This window comes from Agelaius tricolor, unplaced genomic scaffold (assembly GCF_023055355.1).
Source record: "Agelaius tricolor isolate 1412-34295 unplaced genomic scaffold, bAgeTri1.0.p SCAF_34, whole genome shotgun sequence".
In the NCBI taxonomy this organism is placed as follows: Eukaryota; Metazoa; Chordata; class Aves; order Passeriformes; family Icteridae; genus Agelaius; species Agelaius tricolor.
Genome location: NW_027269294.1, coordinates 1,779,339 through 1,799,014, shown reverse-complemented (window position 1 = coordinate 1,799,014; position 19,676 = coordinate 1,779,339). Strand labels below are relative to the sequence as shown.

At 47.5% G+C, this 19,676-nt stretch overlaps 1 protein-coding gene across 3 annotated transcripts in view; it reads right to left on the bottom strand.

The window, feature by feature from the left end:
• The window catches only part of MAML3 (mastermind like transcriptional coactivator 3), a 229,147-nt gene that overhangs the window by 5,668 nt on the left and 203,803 nt on the right, over positions 1 to 19,676 (bottom strand). For 2 of the 3 annotated variants that reach the window (XM_071452371.1, XM_071452373.1), the window contains exons 3-4: positions 3,117 to 3,353; positions 1,314 to 1,401 (exon numbers count right to left, since the gene is read on the bottom strand). In XM_071452371.1, the coding sequence (XP_071308472.1) occupies positions 1,314 to 1,401; positions 3,117 to 3,353 (325 nt within the window). The remainder of the gene's footprint in view (positions 1 to 1,313; positions 1,402 to 3,116; positions 3,354 to 19,676) is intronic. The other variant, XM_071452372.1, reaches the window with a different exon arrangement.

Here is a 19,676-nt window from a genome sequence, read left to right as displayed (position 1 = left end):
AATGGCAGGTGAAAACCTCCAAAAGAGTCACTAACAGCAAGTAGCTCACATACTACTTTTGTTAACTACTGTACGTGGCATAAGTGACAGGAGATCAGACAAGGAGTAGTTAAAAGAGAGATGCAACAGATTTCAAGGTTTTAGGCCACCTTCTGGTCTCATTTACACATAACCTACTGCACTGGATTACATTCATGTGACTAAAAAGGTGAACTATTTAAATTAGTTCATTTATGAAAATGAATTCATTGCTCTGTCAGATTAGCCTAAACTCTTCTCTCTTTATTTTAAATAATACATACCAAGGCAGTGTTTCAAAGAAGCATGAATGCAGAGAGATTGTATGCGTGCATCTCAGTGCATGGCTGTGCACACACACCTCTTGATTTTGGAAATGAATTATTGGGGGAAAAAGTAATTCCATACAGAACTTATGGTGCCAAAGATAAAAATGAGGAGGTGATTAGAAGAAGCCCCCCTGATATATGCCAGCAGAAGATGTGGCTGCCTGTTCACATCCTGGGAACCAGGATGGCACTGTGGAATGTCCAGAACTGCCTCCCTTGTTTTCTGCTGCATCTATATGGTATTATCATGAATATGCAGCACAAGTGTGTGTTCATTTAATGTCTATATAGAAATCATGGTTAGTGAAGACTTCAGCTGATGCTTTTCACCTAAAAAAGCTCAGAGTTAACTTCTTTTCCTAAGCCAAAATGAGTGCACTTACATTCTTCAGTACCTGGAAGCACATCAAAATAATATTTGTGCTTTTTTTGAGATCATTAAAAAAACCTCTATTTACATCTCACATATTTTACTGTGTTTCCCACACCTGACATTTATCAGTCCCTTCTCTAGATAAGGATGACCTCTCTTAAATTCTCTGCTCATCCAATTAGATAAAGTGGGGAATGAAGGAAGGGCAAAACCAAGATACAGTCAGAAATGCTAGCAGAAAAAAAAAACTCATAAGAGTAGAGGTCAACAAGATAAATCTATGAATGAAGTGATGACATCTGGATGTTAAAGAGGCAAAACAAATGTCATTTAAAAAAAGGAGAAAAAAAAGGGAAAAAAAAAAGAAAAAGCAAGCAGTTTTCACTGAAGAGAGCAGAAAGGAAAATACAAACTTAACTGAATAGGCAAACTTGGGCATTTGTCTTTGGTAAAATATGTGGTGTGTGCAACAGCCTGTATTCCTCTTTTGGTACACTGCTTTAAACCAAGTAGTCACAAACTGCACAAGCTTTCACACATTTGCTACCTTTAGGGCATTGACTCCAAAACTGGAAAAACAATTGGATTTTTACCTTGGAATTGGTTGACCTGTTGCACCGGATATGGGCTTCGCTGTTGATGCAGATGCTGCCGAGGCAAATGTGGCTGCTGCTGCATCTGCTGAAAATGAAGGACAGAAAGAAAGCAGAAGAGAAAGAGATGATTAATTCATTAACAGGCTGGTGGCAAAACTGCAGAACCTGCAGTGGTTATTTGGTGAGGTGTTCTGGAGAGACAGGCAGAGTCATCTGGAGAGTCCTCCTCAGAGCACTTGGGCTGCTCAGCACTCAGACTCTTTGTGGCTCAAAAAGGAACATGCGCTGAGGCCAACATCATCATCACTCCTTGCTTACAGCCATTTCTCCCTGACCTCTACAGCATGAGCTGAACTGTCTTCAGGCAGAAAGAAGAGGGAGGGATGTGGACTAACTTTGCCCATCTAGGTCTAAGGGCAGCTGTAGCCACAAACACACTTTCTTTCCCTCAGTCCTGCCAAGGTCCAGAGGTTTATGCTCCTGGTGCAAGACTTTGCTCCAGGTCTGCACTTATAACACTCAGCTGCGAGGATTACTGCATCCTGACCCAAGCACTGCAGCCTTGGAGCATTCCTGAGCCAAAACAGAAATATGGATTACTAAGGCACATTTCCTCTTGTGCTTCACTGAATGATATTTGGGGAGTGGTGACTGCAAAATGCTCCCTTGATCCAGACCACGTTGATCCTCTGTGGTTGTTTTCTATGAATACTTGTGAATATTTTAAAACAGAATCAAGGGCTGGTTATAAAAACAGAGCTTTCAGATGCCACAGTGTACTCAGCTAAGGGCTGAAAGGGCATGTCTGGGAGCATCACCTGCAGCTGTACAAATATTGTGTCCAAAACCAATGATGTGTAACAAAGGTAGGAGAATGGCAGAGATAGGAAAGAAGGAAGTACTAATCACTGCATTCATAACTATGTGTTACACACTCTCAAAAAGAAAGAGGGACTCTTGTTAGGCACAAACTACCCCAAAGCTGGGAGCCTGAGGAATGTGACTTTACTGTTTTTCATCTCTGAAAGGTGTGTCAACACACCTGAAGCCTCAGCTTGGTGGCCTTTTAACACTTTTAGGCTTGCCTTCAGCATCCAAGTGGCTCTTGGCTCTTACTGGCTCTTGGCTTTATGCATGTGAATTGGCCCAATCCATGGGATGCATTACTGCATCCTCACTCTCAGGGACTTGTTCACGCTTGAATCAGCTCAGGCTTCTTTATCCTAAATATTTCTAGGAGCATCCTTCCTGTTCACTGAGAGTAACTTTTTCTGTTTCTCAGGGGCAGCAAGAGAAAGGGGGGATTTCTGTGGTTACATGGCATGCATGTGTTCTAACACAAATTTAAGCAGAGGGACTTAAGCTGTTTTTCCTTAGCAAGAGAGGAGAAGAGGAGCTTAAAGGAACTGCTGACCTACCAGAGCATTATCTAAATAACAATAGGGAGCTGCAACTTTAAAATGTAAAACCACAATCAGAGCTAGGGGAGAGGACCTGTGACTGTACCTGCAGCTGAGTCTGCTTCTGCTGGACTAAATGCACCATTAGACACCAGGTCAAGAGCTAACTTTTCCAGTGCCTAAAATCCAACGTGACTATTAAGTGCACCATTGGAAACACGGGTAATATTTGCCAAGCTAATGGTAGGACTGATTGCTGCCTCTTTGACGACCATTGCTGAAATACCCTGACAGGACCCACAGAGAGAGAATTCCCAAATCTAGAAGGAAGGGCTGGTGCTGCACTGCCTGCAGTGCTCATGCCCATCCCAGATGCACTGGAGACAGATGGATACTGTACCTGCTCCGCTAGGATCTGCTGCTGCTGCCTCTGCTCCCGGAGAAACTGCTGTTTCTGCTGCTCCATCACGTGGAGCTGCGCCCTCTGCTCCATCAGCATCTGCTTCATGATGGCTGCCTGGGGCTGGCTGCCCAGGAAGTGTCCCCCGGAGCTGGTGCCTGTGGCCATGCTGCTGGAGCCTGCCGGGACAGACGGCGGCATGGGCCCTGCGGGCCGTGACAGGCCCACCTGGTGCTCCTGTGCAGAGAGACAGGAATGCCTTGTTACTGCCTGCTTCACAGGCAGGGAATGCACCTCACCAGGCTGAGGGGGCACAGAGCATCCCACCTGGTGCTCCTGTGCAGAGAGACAGGAATGCCTTGTTACTGCCTGCTTCACAGGCAGGGAATGCAGCTCACCAGGCTGAGGGGGCACAGAGGCACAGTGCATCCCACCTGGTGCTCCTGTGCACAGAGACAGGAATGCCTTGTTACTGCCTGCTCCACAGGCAGGGAATGCACCTCACCAGGCTGAGGGGGCACAGAGGCACAGTGCATCCCACCTGGTGCTCCTGTGCAGAGAGACAGGAATGCCTGGTTACTGCCTGCTTCACAGGCAGGGAATGCACCTCACCAGGCTGAGGGGGCACAGAGCATCCCACCTGGTGCTCCTGTGCAGAGAGACAGGAATGCCTTGTTACTGCCTGCTTCACAGGCAGGGAATGCAGCTCACCAGGCTGAGGGGGCACAGAGGCACAGTGCATCCCACCTGGTGCTCCTGTGCACAGAGACAGGAATGCCTTGTTACTGCCTGCTCCACAGGCAGGGAATGCACCTCACCAGGCTGAGGGGGCACAGAGGCACAGTGCATCCCACCTGGTGCTCCTGTGCACAGAGACAGGAATGCCTTGTTACTGCCTGCTCCACAGGCAGGGAATGCAGCTCACCAGGCTGAGGGGGCACAGTGCATCCCACCTGGTGCTCCTGTGCAGAGAGACAGGAATGCCTTGTTACTGCCTGCTCCACAGGCCGGGAATGCACCTCACCAGGCTGAGGGGGCACAGAGGCTGTGCGTGAAGCCTGGAGCTTGGAGAAAGACGGAGCCTTGGACTGCTCCCCAGAGGGAATAGGTTCCCCTTTTCTCCTGGAATTCAAAGCCCCTCAAGTAAAGCAGGAGCACTTTTATAATTAATTACTAGTGAAATAATGAAGTTGTGAGCTAAGTTTTTTTCCTGCTTCAGAGTAATGTTTTTCTAAACTTTTTCTCCCTTCAAGAGAGACAAGTATATGTTCTCTTCCTTTCTGTTTCCCTCTCTTCATTTAACATAGCAATTTACCATAGCCCCCTGGATTGAGGAGCCAAGGTGTTAGGTGCACGCAACAAATACTGGGAGCTGGCAGCACTAATTCTTCTCCAGAACCTCAGGATTTAACTCCATTATGTCTTTATAAAAGATTTCCATCCTGCAGCACTGCACCAGTGTGTGTGGCTGGAAGGAATCAGGGCAAACGCCTTCCCTGCACACACCCCATTCTCTCTTTGTGTTCTAAATCCAATTTGCTGCCCTTTAGTGCTGGGAAAAGCACCGAGGAAAGGTCGGGAGGGAAATCCTGCAGGTGTCCCGGTGGAAGGAAGTGAAGGAAGGGAAGGGAAGGGAAGGGAAGGGAAGGGAAGGGAAGGGAAGGGAAGGGAAGGGAAGGGAAGGGAAGGGAAGGGAAGGGAAGGGAAGGGAAGGGAAGGGAAGGGAAGGGAAGGGAAGGGAAGGGAAGGGAAGGGAAGGGAAGGGAAGGGAAGGGAAGGGAAGGGAAGGGAAGGGAAGGGAAGGACGGGATGAGGGCCCGGCTGACGGAGCGGTCCCGGCGCTGCCGGCAGGCGGCGCTGCTGACCCGCGGCCCTGCCCGGGCGGAGCCGAGCGGCGCCCGCCGCTTCCCGGCCCTCGGGAGCATTCCCGGAACTCGGTGCCCCCCCGCGCAGCCCCAGGCTGTCCCGGGCCCTCAGAAGCATTCCCGGGACTCTCCGAGCCGCCCTCGCCCAGCCCCAGGCTGGCTGTCCCAGGCTGGCGGCCCGGGCAATCCGGCCTCACCGGCAGCGCTCCCTGGGGGCCCGGCTCGGCACCACGCCGCTCTCGGTGCTGAATTTGAAAACTGCGTGCCCGGTCCCTATCTCGGGTGATAAGAGCCCCTAGAACCTCTTTAACCGATGAATAGAGAGGGCAGGTACTTATTCAAAACCACCAACTTGATGGAAAGGACCTGTGTCGCTTTAGCATCCTTTGTGTAAGGCCTGCCAGGGTGAGGTTGGGATTCACCTGCCTCACTGGGCGTTTGAGTTCTGTCATCACTTTGTAATCTGGGCATACAGAAAGGGGATCTTGCAGCACCCACGCCCACCCAGTCAGGGAAAGGGTTAAGTTCAATGCTGGAGTGTAGCTTGGGAAATAAGGATCAGCCTTTCTGCATGAAGGTCGGGTTTTCAAGGACCCTCCCGTGGAAATAACAAATACAATTTGTCCACATCTCTGCTTTTCACAGATACTCCCTGAAGGGCTCTGCTGAAAGGCAGCTCTCCAATGTTTAGGTTCTTTCTCCTTTTAACATCTGTATTGGCTTGAAAGTTCTCTCCCTGTTCCTCTTTCCACTTCTCCCCCAGTCCCATCTCCCACTGCACTTTGCACTTTACAACCTGGTCAAGCATGGTCCCTGCAGCACCCTAAGGGCCAGGGCTGCAGCAGTGGCTTGGTCTCCCCCAAGCTGGGGTCAAGGAATCACTAAGGATCCCTCAGCTGCTCCCAAACCCTTCACCCACCACCCCTGTCACTGAGCTCCTGCTTTCTTTCCTTTGGGGGGACACACACACTTATTGGCTGTCTCCAGCAGAGCTGATGGCAAAAGCCTTTTCCTACCACCCCTGGCCCTCCCCCGGCTTCTGATGAAGTAATCAAGCTACCAGTTGCATAACTGATGCACAGGACTATCCTGTGTTATACTGGGATAATGGCCAACTGCTTCCATTTATAGACAGAAGCAAGGCCAAATAATGGAGGCTTTGCTACAAGGTGAAGAAGAAGGAGGGGGAAAAGCCCAGGAGCCGAGGGGCATGCTGTGACATCCCTTGGAGCTTCCTCTGCGAGCTTCAGTGCACAGCTGCCTTTGGGGCTGCAGCCCAAGTCCTCACTGAATTGCCTTAAAAAAAAAATCTTCCTACAGAACTCCTGTCCTGGCTCCTACTGCACACACAGGTATAGCTGAGGGACAGCTTACCCCACACAGAAAGCACTCCATTCTCTGATGTTATAAATTAATTCTGGAGGTTAAAAGGAAGAAAGTTTTGAAAGGAGCCCCACCAGCTGACATGAGCCCGGTGAACTGTGCAGCAGCTGAAGGAAATAGAAGATTAGCACACAGGTGTCACTTCCAGTGTTGTGTGTTTAGTCATTTTGAGGTACATCATGAAAACTTCCTGTTGCTCTCAAAGCCAGGCCTTCTTCATCTAGACCACCCTCCTGCCTAGAACATTTCTTCTCCTTTCCTTTTTTTTCTTGGCAAAACTCTTCCCAACTGATGATGAAAGGCCCTTCTGAGATCACTGGGAGCAGCTCTGGGTTGTGTGTCCTGAAAATAAGAGCACAGCCCAGGCATGAAGTGTCTGTAGGAAAATGCCCCCTGGCACCTGGGAGCTTTGGCCCTGCAGCTGGCACTGCTGCTGTTGTGCTCTGTGTGGAGATGACACCTGGCAGTGTGGCAGGGCACTGGGCATGGAGGAACAACTCTGGACTCTACAGGGCTGCCTCCTCCAAGCCACGGCAGCTCCAGACCCAGGTGCAGTCCCACCACAGGGGTGAACACCAAGCCAAACAACTCAGGCCCAAGTGCAGCACTTTTACATTGACAGAGCTTAAAAACCAAACTAATGCAAGCTTCACTGACAGCCCTCTTTGCTCCTGCTCTGCCTGACTGTTCCCTCATCCTCCTACGGCACCCTGAGCCTTCCTGCTCCTCCTCCTCCTCATTCCTTGCTATCCCTTTCTCCTTCCTACACCCTCTGCTTTTTCTTTCCTCTGCATTTTCCTCTCTCCACCAACTGGCACTGCTGCCTCTTGCTTCACTCTCCAGACACCCCCATCAGCTCCCAGCCTGTGGATACATCTCACCCCTCTGATCTCCCTGTGGCCCACGCACACAGCTTGGCTCACCCTGTAACTGCAGGGATCTGCAGCAGCAAGGGCACTGCCCAGCTCCTTCCCCCAGTGCTCATATGTGCCCAGGGCTGCTCTGTGGGCAGGTCATGCCTGAGGAGAGTGACAAGATGCCCTGGAAGGGGAAACACAGATTGTATTCTCAGGTTGTGATATCTGGGAAAATGGTACAATGTGGTTTCTCACTTGTCACTCTGGCTCTTTTTAACACCACTCCAAGCCGCTGTGTGCTGCTCTCAGGCTGCAAACAGCTCTCTCCTGCTCACAGTGGCTCCAGCAGAGCCACAGGCATTCCAGTCGGGAACAGTGGTGCTGCAGCGCCACTGCAGGGTCCTCACCCAGGCACAGGTGAGGCCAAGAGCTGCTGACATAAAGGGAGAATGGTGCCAAGGCCCCTCAGCTGTGACACGGAGCAAGCTCAAACACAGGCTGGCCCTACATCAGCCTCCTGGGAGCCCTCCTGCCCCTGCAGCCTCAGCTGTCCACTTTTAAGGCAGCCCGGGACAGAATTAAGAGTTTGGCCCCTGGGAACAGAAGCAGGTACTGAAGGAGCCAAAGAGCTGCCTGTTCACAGAGCTGAAATGTGACCAAATGGTCAGCACAACACACCTGGACAGGCTTGTAGGTTTGGACAGGTGAGGTGCAGGGCACTGGGTGAGATGAACTTGTGCAGGGATCTGACTGCTTACTTAATGCCTCCACAGGAGCTGCCCCCTGTGGATAATCCAATCCTTAGTTAAGCAACAGGAAGATAAATCCTGTGTCCTCCCAGTGTATTTCCAGGGCTCTGCTGGAGTGATGGAATACTCTGCAGGAGCTCAGAGTAACATGTGTGATATGTACAGTTATGCACAGTAAAATGATAACAAAGGGGAGTGGAAATGAGATTTTCCTCTTTGTCTCAAATCTTACGTGCCTCTTCCTTATCATGCAGTGATTTATTCCCTGCACATGTCATTCAATCCCCCAACTGCAGCTAAAAGCAATCACACAATTTCCCTTCAGAACAAGCAGAACGACCACCAGCTGAAGCCCCAAGAACCAGCTGGGGACACCCAAGCCTGCCCATTATCCATCCCTCTGTGCACACAGGCTGATGCATTTGGAGGAGCCAGCTCTGCTCCTGCTGAAGGCCAGGGGGCCAAAGAGGCACCTCAGGGAAATGGGGGCTGTTCCAGGCAACTGCTGGCAGGAATCAACAGAGGATGGGCATTCCACGTCTCGGAGCAAAGCACTGCCCAACAAGCTGCAAGAAACATAGACTGGAAAGCAGGGTTGGGAATGTGTAAAACAGACAAACAAACATCATTTTCTGTGCTGTTCTGTGTCATGTGAGCAAATGGATATTGAATATAAAAAGCAAATAGAAGCCAGGAGGTAGCTTATCCTGCACACTGCATCAGAAGAATGACACTCGAAAAATGTATGCAATCAGACATCTACATTTTAGAGTCAGAGCAGAAAAAGTAGACAAAAAAAAAAAAACCGATTTGTGGCAGAAAATGCCTGCCAGCGAGTGACTTAAAGAGCTCAATCCATTTAGCTTACCACAAAAAGAACGGAGAGATGCTTTTGACCATGGTGGATAAAAATACCTTCGTGAGGGAAGAAATTCCTTAAAGAGCTCTTTTTATCCAGCGAAGAAGGCAAAACCAGATACAAGGACTGGAAGCTGAAGACAGATTCAAATCAGAAAGAAGAATCCCATTTTTACCCTCTGATTCTATTACCCATCAGAAATGGCAGATCTGCACCATTTGAAGGATGCATGCCCTCCTGGATAAGCACGGCAGCCGTGCAATGGGGTGGGTGTGATGCACAAGGGGGTGTGCAGTGCTGCTGAACAGCCCTGCCTGCCCTCAGCTCTGCACAGCCCTGGGCTGCTGCTGGGCACACAGGCACTGCCTGCATGTCCCTGTGTGTGCATGGGGCTCTCTGATAAGGAGGGGGATCTCCAGCCTATTGCTGGGATCAAAAATATGACTCCATTTCCATACACTAGGTCACAGTAAAACATCATCACTACCCAGTGTTTTCAGAGCAGCCTGAAAGCACATTCCTGTACTCCCTCAGAAATATTCCTATTGAATTCTTTGTAATGTTGTGACTTATTGTGTCTCACAGGGATCTTAATCCTCTCTCTAAATCAGACTGCCCTTAGCAAAGCCACCTTTCTCAGAATGGTACCATCTGACAGACTAAGGAAATTACAAATCCATTCATTTCAGACTTCTGGGGGTGTTTTTTGCCTCAGAAACAATGGTGTGCAGGAAGAAGGGATGGAATCCGCTGGTTCCCAGCTCCAGCAGCAGGCTCAGCAGAGCAGATTGCTTCACCTATTTCCTCTGCCATCCAGCCTCAGGGAGGGGCTGCAAACCTCTCCTCCCCCCCAGGCCGCCGGTTGCCATGGTCTCTCATACAGTATCTGAGCAAACAAGATCCCTCTGATGTTTGACACCAGATCTCTGCATGCAGCTCATTTGTTTTCCTTTCACCTCTCTTCACCTGCATCTCTCCTCCCTGTGCTTTCCATACAGTTTATTCTGCCCACAGAACACACAGGATCTGTCACACTTTGGTGTAGTTTTTTTTTTTTTCTTCTAGGAATTTTCCAGTGTCTTCATTTCTGGTGATGAAGTAGGTAACAAAGGGCTCTAAAAGGGGCAACTGTTTTTCTAACACTGTTTAAGAGCTAAAGGCCAGCAGAAGTCCTTCTCCAAGCCTGTGAGGAGAAGGGGCTTTGCTGGCACCTCCCCACACACCCACTTCTGCTCCAGCCCAGGGGTTTCACTCCACAAACCCTGAGCACAACCGATGGGATTCAGGAATGACGGATTCAGGAATGTAGCATTTCAACAGAATGCGACTAAACTTCAACCAGCTTGATAAAACCAGCTTCATTTTCTCTTTTACAAACAATAGCTCTGGTGATCTCTCCCTTCTCTCAAGAAAGAAACCTTTGCAGGGGAAATCAGTCCTACTTTCAGTTTTGTTTACCCCCAGTTTCACCAGCACACCATAAGACCATGGTATGGAGTGTAAGGATATAACGGGTGGGTTTGTGCACTGACAAGTATTCATTTATTTTCCTTGCAATTGCAATTTTAATTGGTATTATTTTTTTTAAGAGGGGAAAAAAAAAGTGGATCAGCCCAAATTCAAACCAAAATACCCTCCTTACATCCATATCTTAAAAAAAAAGGAAAAGAAAAAGAAAGAAGCACTGGCCTTCAGGCAAGGCTGGTGGCAGGGAAGAGGGCGAGGATTTGAAGAAACACTCAAGTGCCCAACCTTATATTTTAGGCCTATTGTGAAGGCTGTAATTACTCCACTCAAAGGGTGCTGTGTGAAGCTGTGCCACCATGGCATTCCACAGTGTGGTCTAGCACTCAGAAAGCAAGAGGGAACCTTCAGGGAGCAAAAGGCAGGGGAAGGGAGTTGAAAACCTGGCCCATGCCAAAGCTTTTCCACGCCACATCCCTGCTGCCTTCTCCCAGAGCTGAGGGCTTCCAAGGATACAAACCAACCCCTCCAGAGGAGCTGTGACTTGGCATTTCAGTGTCTTAGGAGATGTCCTGGGACTTTGGAAACTGATCCTGGAGAAAAACGAAAAGTGAGAGCTGAGCTCATGGAAGCCACTGGACCCTGAAGCTGGTGCCTGACAGAAATTTTCCTGCTGCAGGTTTTAGCTTTAATCAATGCCTCCTTCAAGCCCGTCCTGGAGCAGGAGGGAGAAAAGCTAATGTGAATTGTAAGGATAATCACAGCTAGAGAGCTCCTGGAAAGAGGGAGAGAAGAAAAATGGAAGATGAAAGCAGGCAAATGGTTTAAACAAACACTCACACAGGGCCAATGAAAAGGGGGAAGAGAGGCAAAATGGCACAATAAAAATAAATGATGTAAGAGAAAGAAAAGCTTCTAAGCACACACAGGGAAAAATATGGGGCTTGGAAAAAGCAAAAGTGTAAGAAAAAGATGCTCTAATGGAGCTCTCTAGAAGTTAACATTCTACATTATCAGGCAGCCCCTTCCCTTCTAATGGCCCGAGCCTGTACCACATTATCACCTTGGACCCCGTGGAGCTCCCTGGTTGCTGAGGTATTTTGAAGAGCCTGGCTCTAGCTCATGCCTGGCACAAGCTGCCTCAAGTCTCCTGTGGATGACTGCAGAGAGTTTTTTTTTTTTACTCTAGCTGCAAATTTTTTAAACTTCCTCTTGGTTGTTTTGTTTGAGCATAAACAAAAGGTATTTTTTCACACTTAAAGGTGGTTTTCAGATCATTTTCTCTGTGCTGTGATGAATTAAATCTTGCATTTTTAGAAATTCCAACTTGGCACTTGTGTTGCTCCTCAGCAAGCAGTGTGTAATTTGCCAAGCCTGAAAGAATCCTGGCTGAGAAATAAACACACTGTGGGCCATATGCTCTCCTTCCCCTATGCAGAAGGCACCTTACCTCAGAAATTGGGAAGAAGCTGCACTACTCACCCCCATGGTGTTGCTTCTGCCAAGGCAAAAAAAAAAAAACAACCCCACAGAAAAATGGCAAAAGGCAAAAAAAATGGCAAATGGGTACACAGTGACTCAGAGCCCTGGTGGCCTTCAGCAGATTATGATAAAGGCTAAAGGCATTGGTGCTTATGAAGAATGTTCATCTGTATCTATTTGTGCATAAATTCCATGATCTTCCTTGGCCTGACAGTGACTTCAAAGAGCTGGAATAACTCCCTTGCCTTGTTTGCCATGTGCTTGTGTGTGCAGCCCCTCTGGAGGTGGGACTCCCATCTCAAATCAAGAGCCAAATATTTCCATAAGGTAGCTGGCAGGCCCAAGGGAAGTGGTCCAGGTGCCTGGCAAAGCAACAGGATCTTTGCTGTGGTTTCACATGACTAACTGCTGATAAAGCAGGCTGGTTGGGATGGCACAACCAGGTGTAGGGTTTCATTAGCTAGTTCTTTTAGCACCCTTGAATCCAAGCAACCCAGACCACCTGGTTCCAGCACCTGAAACTCTTGATTTCTCTGCCCTCTTGGGTGTTGTTTTTGTGTTTCCTTTAGCCACCTGGCCTTTACTTTGACACAGTCATCTTAGCCTTACTGAAAACTGAATTAAGCATTCTGATTTGGGCTATGCCTAGCTCGTCTTTAAGGTCTTTAACCTCAATATGTCCAGTAATGTATGGCTCCCTCTATTTATACAAGTAAGGAAAACCTCACCATTGAATTCATTTCCTTTGCAAGGCCTAACTCAGTTCAAGTTTTAGAAGAACTGACTTTATCCCAGCACAACCCCAGTGTTGGACTCACTTCTGAAGCCCTGCCTTCGCTGGACTTTGCACAGGATTGTGCTGATCTCTCCCATAAGAGACTTAGAGCAAGCCATGATCTCCCTCTGCTCCCACTTCCCGTCCTGCCCAGCTCCCTGCTCCTGCCCACAGAAGAGGTGGCCTCATCAGTGGTCCCCAGCCCTTATTCTTGTCCTACAACATCACTGGGCCCTCTCTTCTCATTTCTCTTGCCCCCATCTGCCTTCTCCTTTTGTATCTCTCTCTCTCCTCTTGCTCTTTCCCATTGCAGCACAAACAGGCTTTATCTTCATGTGTAAAACAAAATCCAAACAACCTTTGACTCCTAGTGGCTCTCCAGCTCTCTATTTCTTCTCACTGTCAGCTCTAAGGTTATTGAGTCTGCTGCTGCTGATTTATATGATTTAGACTGAATTTAGGCTCCATCTCCAACAGATTCTTTCTCAAACGGGCTTTCACATCTCTCCTGTCACAGAAGCAGAATCAGAGAGTTTCTAATTTTCTTTGTCTGGCTGCAGCTCTGCACTACACCAGGCTCTCTGTCATAGCCTGTCAGCTCCTTCTGGAAACCTGGTCCTCCTTTCCCAGTGCTCCTACTTGACTCCAGCACCTTCCTTTGCTTGCTCAGGGTTACTCAGACTAGTTTGTCACTGCTCACCCTCCCCCCTGCTGCTGTTCTTTGCCTCTGTGTCCTCCTTCCTTGTCTCCTTTCCTTCTCCCTTGTGTCTCAGAGCGAGTTCTCCCTGTGCACACTCAGGAACCTTCTCTGCCCCAGTGACTCGCCGTCCTGCCTCTTGTGGATATCTGTCAGCTCAAGCTCAAAGTAGGCTCTCATTTTACTCCCTGGGCCCGCTGTCCTTCCTGTCCTTCATTCCCCACGGCCTGGCTGTCACTCAGTCCGTGGCCTGGCTGTTACCTGTGCCCCCATGCTCTGTGCAGTGCCACAGCCAGGCTCCTGCTGCCCTCACACCCTGACACTTGCAATCCCACCCTGCTTGTAGACTGCCCAAGTTCTGCTGTCCTGCTCCTGGTTTTGGCCTGTCATCCTGCTTGTGCTATCTCTCTCCTTGTGGCCCTCTCCTGGATTCCCTTCACTCTGGATTTCCACACCCTCCCTTGCTCTCAAATTCAGCTGCAGCATATGCCACCTCACACATCATCTCTCTTTCACTGCTGAGACTCTCTGTCACCCCATCACAACCCACTCTTTTCCACAAGTTACATTTGAGCTGTAAGTGCCTTCATGCTTTCCTCCCTGCTGGATGTCATTCTAGGGAGGAGAGTCTCCAAACCACCCAAATCTGACCCTGAACTGTGCCCCAGTCTAGTTATATTTGTAGAAGTTTCTGTCTCCACGATGTCCAGAAGTCTTCTGTTTCCTTGTACTCCCTGGTGTGTTTGTCTCCCTGCATTATCTCTTATCTTGCTCTTAGGTTAGACGTATTTGTGGGGAAGGAAACATATTTACATCCTGCATCTGCAGAGAGCCCAGAACAATGAGACTCCTAAACTGGGACTACAGCTCAGAGGTGCACTAAATAGTGTAACAAATCCAACTTCAATCTGCATACAGCCAAATACACTATTTTATATTCTGTAGGTGTAAAAATACCATTATTTCACTGTGCCCTTGTTTCACTACTTCTTCTCTTAAAGAACACAATATAAGGATGAGCTATCATGTGCTGAAAAAGCCAGGAAATGTTAAGTTACAGTTCCCATGGCAATTGCAACTCAGCCCCCTCCAGTGCTGTACAAAGGTTATCACCACGTACAATAACAGGGGATGCTGAACACATGCAAAGTGACCAAATTACTGTTGTGGCAGATAACCAGGTCTTTGAACTTCTGTGCAGGTAAAATCTTAGGCATTTACTGGGCTTTTAGCATTTAAGTCTGAAAATGTGAAGTCCAATAGGCTATAAATACAAGTCAGAATTATGTTGGATAGCAATAGCTGGTGCTGGCTTGGAGTCCTCCTTGAAAAGACACAGCTAATGGCAATAAGAAATATTTTCATTACTTTATGAGCTCTGGTAGCTGTCAGCTGAGAGAGGGATCTGCCGATCAGAGAAATCTGGGGAGACATCAGTGTGTCAGCACAAGTGAAAAGACTTGACACAGAAGGCACATTTTTGTTGAGCAATTTGCATTAGCACTTCTGGACAAATTCTACATTTCACATGCAATTCACAAACCAACAGCAGCATTGCTAATTGGTGCAGTTGCCAGTCAACTCTGGTGCCTTGTTTGAGCTATCACTAACGGGAATGAAGAGTACAGTCTTTCTTTAGAAAAAAATGCAGCAATTATTTTCCAGACTTTGAGTTGCGTTCCCCCTGCCCCCACTTTTCATCCTTGTAATTTCATTATCTCAGTAACTTAAAAAGGACGTGGAATAGAAAAATGCAAATCTCAGAAAAGTCCTGCTGGAGTTATTAATTAAAACCACCACTGTTTGCAAAGAATGATGCCCTTCATTAATACAACCTGCCATCACTGTGAATTTGACCATGTCTCAGAGTCCCAATGCAAAGCTGTTTGTGTATGTGAAAAAAACCCCAGGAAGTGGCAGAGCACTGGTGACTCAAATCCCAGTCACCAAACCAAGGCCGGGCTCTGCGAAAATCTAAAATGCTGATGGAATGACAGAATCTCTCTGCTCCCTCTTAGGTGATATTAGAAATTATTTAACTGAAAACAGAGCAGATCTCCCATCCATCATTCTTTATCCCTTGTAAAGTTCAGTCTCCCGAGAAAAGGAAAAAGCATCCATAATGCAGCTATTACCACTGCTCAGAATGCTCAGGCAGCTGCAGCTCAGCTGAAGGAAGGTTTGGCTGACTCATTTTTGTAAGTTAGATGGCTATTTTTAGGGAACATTTCCTTTAGGTCCCTACAGTGCAAAATCCAAAGGAGCTAATGACATTGGCAGGTGCCTAGGTTGTTAGTGACCTCCTCTAGCTGAGCATTCACATTTCCTTACTACTTTTTTTCATAATGTATAGTGAAAAAGGGAACAACCTACAATTAAAGATCTTCCAAAGCAGCTTCAATACCTTTTCTATTCAAATGCTCAATGAGGGACCAATGTGCAATAGCAAAAAATGGAACAGCACAAGAAAAACTCATGTACAGAAAAACAGATATACCTCAAGCTAAATAGACCTAATTCTGAAGAAAGTGGTGCTAATGGAGTATTTTGATTGCTTCTCTATGGATGAATAAGTGTCTGTAATGCCCTTGCATTCTGACCCTGATCTTTCTGCAGCTGCAAGAGCCCCATCCCCTTTCTTGTTTCCCTTGAGACCTTCTTGGCCTCACCCTAAGGTCCAGCCTGGCTGTTGTGGGAGTCACTAGCAAAATCCACATCTTATCCACATCTCCCAGCTGTGCTCTCCTCAGAAGGAATAAGAAAAGCTACAGTAAAGCCAGGAACTCCCAATCCTGATCGTGAGAGGTCTGTCCTGGACACTGCTTTATTTTCTGCTTTATTTTCTGCAGTGAGGCACAAAGCAGGTTGTTGGGCAGACTCCTGTAGTACAACTTTCTGGTGTAAGTACCTCTCCTTGGGCTTCCTTCTGCTACACCCTGGGTTACTGGCACAGCAGCCACCTTTCCCTGTGACTAAATCCTCATTTGGAGGCCCAATTGTTTTGAGTCTGACTGCAGAGTTTTCTTGGCAATCAGTGCTATGCACACCCCCTGCTCCCCAGGCTGAATCAGTTGGTATTTGTGGAAACAGGGGCTGGCTGGGAGCTCTGTTTGTGCCCTGTCCCAAACACAGGTCCCTCTCTGAGCATCCCACCTGGTGAGCCATGGAAAAAGGGAGGCTCTGAAATCCCCAGTGATATGGCTTGCCTCCTTCCTTCCAGCTACTTTGTCCTTTGTCTGTATTCAAAACAGACAAAGGATGAAGTAGCTGATGCCTCAAACCTTTCACAAAGCAAAGCCCAAGTGGCTTTGTGAAACCATGGGCTGTACTTCCCAATCATAGAGCAGGGCTCCAATTTACCAACACATGGTGTGGCTGTCAGCTGTGAGTCTACAAATACTACAGAAGATAGCTTTGGACCTCTTAATACCTTATTTCTGATATGTGGAGGGACTGGGAAGTTTGCAGCTTCCCACCTGCTTAAATATAATTCACTATAAAATATCAAAGAGATGCATTCAGCCTTTTGTAGACATACCACTACCTTATGTGTTCATGTAACACACATCTGTAGCATATTGGCAATGCACCTAGTTGATGTGTGGGAGACTCCTAGGTTCAAAGTCTCCAGTGCTTCTTTTGCTCTCTAATGAATCCTTCTTTTGTTTAGCTCCACCTCCCCTTAGGTTTTAGCTGTAACTCTCTCATTAGCATCTGAGTTTTTTTTTTTTCCTCCAACACTACCTACAACACTGCAATAGACTGGGCACCTGGTAGGAAACACCTAAATGAATCACAATTCTCACTTCAGACAGGTTTAACAGGTCTGGGTCACTTTTTAGCAGTACTGTTGCTCCATTAGCAAAGTTATTAACCAAATATTCCCCCTAACACCATGTGAGGTGAGATTCCTGTGCTATATTCTAGCTGGTAAGCTGAATTCATAATGTTTCAAATAAAAGATGCAGTCATCACTACTAGGAGTGTCACAATTTTTGTGAGTTTCTGAAGACTCTCATCTGCTTCTTAGTGTCCAAAAATCAAAGCACTCAGACATCTCCACAGTAGCTCCTGAAAATGTTGACCTGTATCCTTTGGGTGCAAACATTTTGTTGAATTTTCACTGGATTTCATCCTCCCACACCTGATTTTCTAGCTATTATGTATGAAAACACGTGTAAGACTGAGATATCTCTGGCACACAGACTGGCAACTGTGATGTCCATCACAATCACCATCCATCCTGGTGCTGGCATCTTTCTTGGCTTCACCAAAATCTACCAGCAAGCTCTGGGAAATAAGCAGCTGAAGATGCTGCTACGGATTTGCTACCACAGACAGGCACAAAGACAGAAAGTGTTCACCCATTTGGCTGTGAATGAAATGCAGTGGGGGTTTTGCTTTCAGAAAAATGCCAAGTTTATATCCACTGAGTTACTGTGCTGACTCAGTGGGCTGACTCCAGGTTTTGCCAAAGTTGCCAGGCCTCTTCTCCAAGACATCCTAGGAGATGCCAAGGCTCAGGAGTGAGCTGGGGCATTTCCTCTGTGAGCAATGCAGCAGTCAGGCAGGAGGGCCACACCACTGGCACAAGTGTTGGGACTCTCCAGTGCTGTGCTGCTTTCACGTGTCCTGGACATCTCTGGCACTCAGAGCTTGCACTTCCTTGTGCTGCAGCCAGAATACCTGAGCACCCTCGAAAGGCAGGCCAGCTGCACAAAAAGGATGGGGATTTTAGCATGATGGCACATGTCTAACTTTGCCAGACATCTCCAAATTGTAACAGAGCCATCAGACTTCAGCGTTCAGTTTGTCACTGCAAAACCATCATCTCTTTAACAAGCACAACACATCAGCAATGTGCATTGTTGCCCTATACTCATCAACCACAAGTATTATTTTTATTTAACTATAAGTGGCATGTTTTCTTTGCTGGCTTCCTTCCAAATGATTCTGTTACTCTGAGCTGAGGTAGTAGTGCGTGTTTTCACTGCTTACAATGAGACATTTCTCTTTTAAGAGATATAAACACACCATTGCCAGAAAAAGGCATGGTGACAATGATCAGGAAAAAAACCCCCAAGCATAAGTAAACCTCATTCTTCCTCTCCCTAACAATCCTGCAGCAAACTCCAGCTGCTTTGGCTAGCCACTAAAATCAGCAAAGATGCAAGTCAAGGCAGAGCCACAAGCCTTCAAAAGCTGCTGGGGGAAGTGGTACAGGAAGCTTGTGGAGTGGCTCTGTATTCCTGCTGTTTGTCCTCACAGCACACTGTGAACCTCTGTCCTGTAGCTCTCCACGGTGACTGTAAGTGCAGTGACAGCCATAGCTGTCACCTGGAAGCACCCTTCCCTTGGAAAACCAAACAGCTCTACACTCACACAGACCAAAAGCCAAATGCAAATGCAGAGGGGGAAAGCTGCTGCGTCTTCAGTAGGTGCTGGGCACGGACACAGCTGTTTGCAGGAGAAAATGACTGGAGATTTATAATGGCAAAATCAAGGTGCACAACCTGAAGGACTAATTAGCTCTGTTTGATTCCCTCAAAATATTTCCTTATGATCTAAGCTGTGTGGCAGCGATTCGGCAGTTTGGTGACTGTATGTGAAACAAACCAGTGTTGTCTGTCTCATTTCCAGGTTTTTACTGTTATTATCCCTCAGTAAACTTGGACTGCTTCAAAATTTATTTTCTCAACTTTCCTTAAGGCTGTGGCCTTATACAAGTGAAAACCTACAGCACTGTTTTGCAGCCAAAATCCGCCTGGAGGGTGAAAACCTTCATCTGCAATGGTCACACGGCATTTTCTAGAGGTGTACAAACAAGATAAACACAGAGAGGTCCAAAGATTGGTTAAATACCAAAACAAATTATTTGCCTAATTAATTGAACTAGGCAGCACCTCCTCCAGAATGATTCATCCCTTTCAGCACTGGAAAAGGCTGATGTTGACACTGCCCCTGTTTGTCTGGCTGCATATCAGCTCAGGAAAGTATATTTAGCTCCAGTGCACTTGCAGGATTGCATCTCACAGCTCCACAGGAAATCTCTGGAGTCAGAGCTAAAGATATCACTGCACACTTGGAAATTCATGGCCAGCTGTAAAAGTGGGGCTTCAGTGGTGGTCAGAGCGCTCAACAGCCTCCTTTCAAATGAGCGAGGAGGCCGAATAAAACACTTCACTGTGCTGGGTTCACGGCAGGCAGGGTGCACCCTGGAGCCCGAAATAGCAACAGCTATCTCTTGCTGGGATAAGGCTGAATTGATGCATCCTGTTCCCAATCCCATGCCCATGAGTAGATGGGAGGGGGAGAGGTCTGAGGAGAGAGAACTAGAGACTAGTGCTGAATAAGCACACAGAGACCTCTTCCTCCTCCTCTGAAGCTTTCAGAAATGTTAAGAGTTGTCAGATCCATTTCAAGAGAGAG